Source organism: Pteropus vampyrus, unplaced genomic scaffold (genome assembly GCF_000151845.1).
Source record: "Pteropus vampyrus isolate Shadow unplaced genomic scaffold, Pvam_2.0 Scaffold116, whole genome shotgun sequence".
Lineage (NCBI taxonomy): Eukaryota > Metazoa > Chordata > Mammalia > Chiroptera > Pteropodidae > Pteropus > Pteropus vampyrus.
The window spans coordinates 1,199,444-1,203,745 of NW_011888897.1; the positions used below are offsets into that span (position 1 = coordinate 1,199,444).

The 4,302-nt window shown below is 37.7% G+C and overlaps 1 protein-coding gene across 1 annotated transcript in view; it reads left to right on the top strand.

Moving 5' to 3' along the window:
• The first annotated feature begins 244 nt into the window (after positions 1-244).
• NANOG (Nanog homeobox) overlaps positions 245-4,302 on the top strand; it is a 14,786-nt gene continuing 10,728 nt past the window's right edge. Inside the window, exon 1 of the mRNA XM_011365777.2 lies at positions 245-253. Coding sequence (XP_011364079.2) covers positions 245-253 — 9 coding nt within the window. The remainder of the gene's footprint in view (positions 254-4,302) is intronic.

The window sequence follows — 4,302 nt, forward strand, 5'->3', positions numbered from 1 at the left end:
AACAGTTACCCCCAATGCAATGCGCTCATTTTACTGACATGGGAAAGGAGAACAGGGGCAGGTCTCTACCATTTCATGACATATTGTGGAGCTGTGCAGGGGGCCTTGGGGAAGCGCTTGAAAAGTCCACTATTGCCTATGCCTCTCCCACATGAAGGTAAAATGATCTTGTGACTCAGTGGCCAGGAGTATACTGACAAAAGCATTTGCTAAGTCCAGTACAGCAAGGTACACTCCTAGGACCATGGCCAAGGTATCTAAAATGGTGGGGGCCTCTTATGGATGGGGGTATCTTATGGATGGGGGCACGACCTTGTTCAATTCTCGATAGTCCCTGGTCATCCACCATAAGCCATCTGGCTTTTTCACTCTTTTCAATCTGCTATTTCATTCCCAGTAAAAAGTAAATGCTTTTTTCCCATTGGTTTTCATGTTGCAATTACTGTTACAACTCTCTTCAGTTGACTTTAAAACACTTTTTTCCAGAGTCAGCAAACTTTGTCTGCAAAGGGCCAAGTAGTAAATATTTTAGATTTGCAAACTATATGGTCTCTGTGATGACTATTAAACTCTGCTCCTGTAGCATGAAAGCAGCCATAGACAAAACATAAATAAGTGTGGCTGTATCCCAATAAAACTTTATTTAAGGACACTGAAATTTGAATTTTGTATACTTTTCACAAGTCAGAAAATGTTAATCTTTTGATGTTTTTCCCTTAATCATTTAAAAATGTAAAAATCATTCTTATTTCATGGACCACACAGAACAGTAGCCAACCAGTTTGCCCATCCCTGGTCTAGTTTATTGCTTTAGTCTCTTAATGGATCCTGCTCCATCCTCTTCCTTAGTTCCTCTTTAGCTGTTCTTATAAGACTAATTATATCATTCCCCACTTAAAAACCCTTCAATGGTTCCACTGCCTTTAGTGTAAAATCCAAATGCTTTAGCATAAAATAGATCTGTATAATCCAGTTCCCAGCATCATCTCTACCCATATCTACACCGAACGAACCATGCATAGTCCCCAGTAGGTGACAGGCTTCCTCATGCTGGCTGCTTTTTTCCTACTGCCTGCTCATCTTTACAGACAGAATTCAAATACCATCTTTTTATGATGATGTTCCTAACTCATTTCCGTCCACAATAGAAGTCTCTCCTTTGTACCCCTGCTGTTATTCACATATATTTATACCACGGCGCCAGTAACATTTTCATGCACTCGTTTGTTTGCATGGCTTCTTCTCCATACTATACTGTCAAATACTTTGGTATATGAAACATGCATAATTCATTTCTTTCTCCTAACACCTGACACTTCAGAGATGCTCAATAGTTGTTGAGTGAAAGAATGAATGGATTCCCCCAAATATAGAACACATAGAGAAGATAATAATAGCTAACATGTATTGGGCACTTAAAAAATGCCACATACCTTTCTGATCAGTTTGTATGTATTACCTTACTTACTTGTCCCTTACATAAAGGAAACTGAGGCATAGAAATGTGAAAGTACTTGTCACATAACTAGCAGATGGAAGGGGGATTCAAATTCAGGCGGTCTGACTTCATGTCTGAACCACAAAGAATTTGACAAAGGTCTAAGAAACTTGGATTTCAAGATTCCTGTCTTTAACCCATTTGCATTTGTCCTGAGAATACTCACTGGCAGTGGTGCAGTGTTTATCCCAAGATAATTCACGGATTACAGTCCTAACCTTACCCCCAAAGTTTGCCACAAAATGTCTCGCTTTTATTATTATTTTTGCATCGCTCTTGTATATCGATAGTCTTGAGAAGCAAATGACATTATTCTACTTATAGCATTCTGTTTTTAATAGTGGTATTTCCATTTACAAAATATAGTAATTCTCAATTGCTGAAAATGTCAAATCCTAGAAAACATACAGTTGTTAGCCGAAGATTCATTTGATGAATCCAATTTATGTATACATTTCTGTTACATTAGGATTAGAGACAACTTCTGTTTAGAAATAACTCTAAGAACAGTTTTTATATTTTATTTTCACATTGAAAACTAGCCAGATTTGTTTCAGACTCAAAGAGTGTGTTTATGTAAAGTTAAATTAATACTGGCAGCGAGCTGCACTTTTTTTTTTTTTCTAAATGTGAAATGGATTAATAAAAATGCAAGCTGGAAATGCCTTCCATCTTGGTCTGGATGGTTGTATATACATAAGTAAAAATTCATTAAGCTGTATAACTTGACATTTGTTCCCTTCACTGAATGTACGTTATTTCTCAATTTTATTAAAAAAAAAAAAAAAAAAAAGCTATACCATATTTTCTCATTTTCTTGCCCTGACCCTTTCTAGTACCTTTTTTAAATTTGAATTCCTCAGAGAACTTTTTTTTTTTTTTAATTGGGACAGAACATAGCCTTAATCCCAGGGGAAAAGGTCGTTGGAACTAATGGCAGAGGTGGGGTGCGGGTGGGGTGGAGAAGTTTCCTGGGTAGAAATACCTTAAATAAGATTACCTGCTTTGGAAGTTCCACTCCACCATCCAAAGGGCACTTTTTTTTTTTTTTTTTGACTCTCTGAAGTAATATAGTACAAGTGCATATGCACATGCTTTTGCACAGCAGCATTTCACCTATTTTGAAATGTAATTATTGTATTGGCTAATGTGTCCCCTGGTATTTCTTAGATGTAAACCATTAATAACATGATCTTTTCTAACAGTTTTTTGAGGGATGCTTCTTGATTAAGTGGGTAATTTTAAACACCTCGTTAAATACAGCTAGAAAATAAAACCAGTTTGTAAAGCCACATTTGCACATGATGCCAGCCTCACACATTTGTGTATCCCCAGAAACCCAGGTATGCCTCACCATTTTGACCATCTTTAATAAAATTATGTTAAATTTGAAAAAAAAATTATTTTGAATTCCTTTTTCAACATCATGCTATTTGCCTTAGCTTTGAACTTTTCTTTTACATGATTAAACTTATTCCTGGGTAACAGGAACCTATTGCTCCCCTTCCTCTAATCCCTTTATAATATTAGAATACTCTAGCATGCTGAAATATTTTAAGTATAATATTTAGATGCCTTATTATGAGGATTAACAGCTTTATTTCATCTCACTATCAGCAAGTTAGAGCAACTAAGGCGCTAGATTTTCCCCTTTATTCTCCCCACCACCACCCTCAACTCACCTTACTCCACTCCCACAATAACCTACTTTCCTAAATTCTTCTTCCTCATTCTCTAACACCTACTGAGAAATTGAGAAGCCTATTCTTTTCTGGGCCATAACAACACCTTGTTCCAGAGCAATCTTAAATGTGTGCTCAGCTTTGGTAGGCTTTCCCAGATGTTCTTCCTCTCCCCTGGGGACTAGACCGAACGGGGGCAAAGAATCCCTTTTTACATCAGGTCAAAGATGCCTTGAGGGTAGGGCGGAAAAGAGGGAGTGATGCCCTGATATCAGTAGCTCAGGGTCAAGACTCTGACGATTCAGTCTGATGGTTTACCCTTTAGAACTCTCCACTAGAAGACCTTAGAATTTGGTACACGTAATAATTTAGGCCTTAAATATAAAAAACCTTTTAGTAAGATCTGACAAATCTAAAACTGAACCACAAGGAAGAAATTTGTTTTTTGTTTGTTTGCTTTTGAGAGTTCTTGTAATTCTCCAATATTTTGAATATCAGTGTTTTTACCACTAGACCTGATGGATTGATTTATTTAATAAATATGTATTGAGCATTTTCCCTACTGCCTACCACTGTATTCCAGAGCAGCACTTCTCAATAGTTAGGGCACATAAGAATTAGAGATTCTTAAAAGACAGATTCCTGTGCCCCACTCCCGGAGATTCTGATTCAATAGTTCTGGGGTAACACCCAGCCCAAGAATTTGCATTTCAAACAAGTTCCCAGGTGATGCTGATGTAGCCAGAAAAGAGACTATGCAATGCTAGCACTAGGTTATAGCGACAAGCCAGGCCTTTGAGAAGTTTTTGTTCCAGCCAGGTCCAAATGCACCCAAAAAACTATGACTAAAATGCAATGACAACTGCTGTGGAAGGAGCTGGGCACAGAAGAGGGGCACCTAATTCATTGGGAGGAGAGGGACTATAGACGATGACACCTGATCTGTGTCTTGAAAGATAACTAAAATGAGCCAAGCAAAGAAAAAGGAGAAAAGCAATCAAGAGAGGAGACTAGTTGAATAGAATTTGCCAAATCTTGAAATTGGCTCGAAAGGCAGGCAGAGAGCAGACTGTGAGTTTACGTAGAGAAGACTTAAGCAGAGGGAAAATATGGCTGAATTTG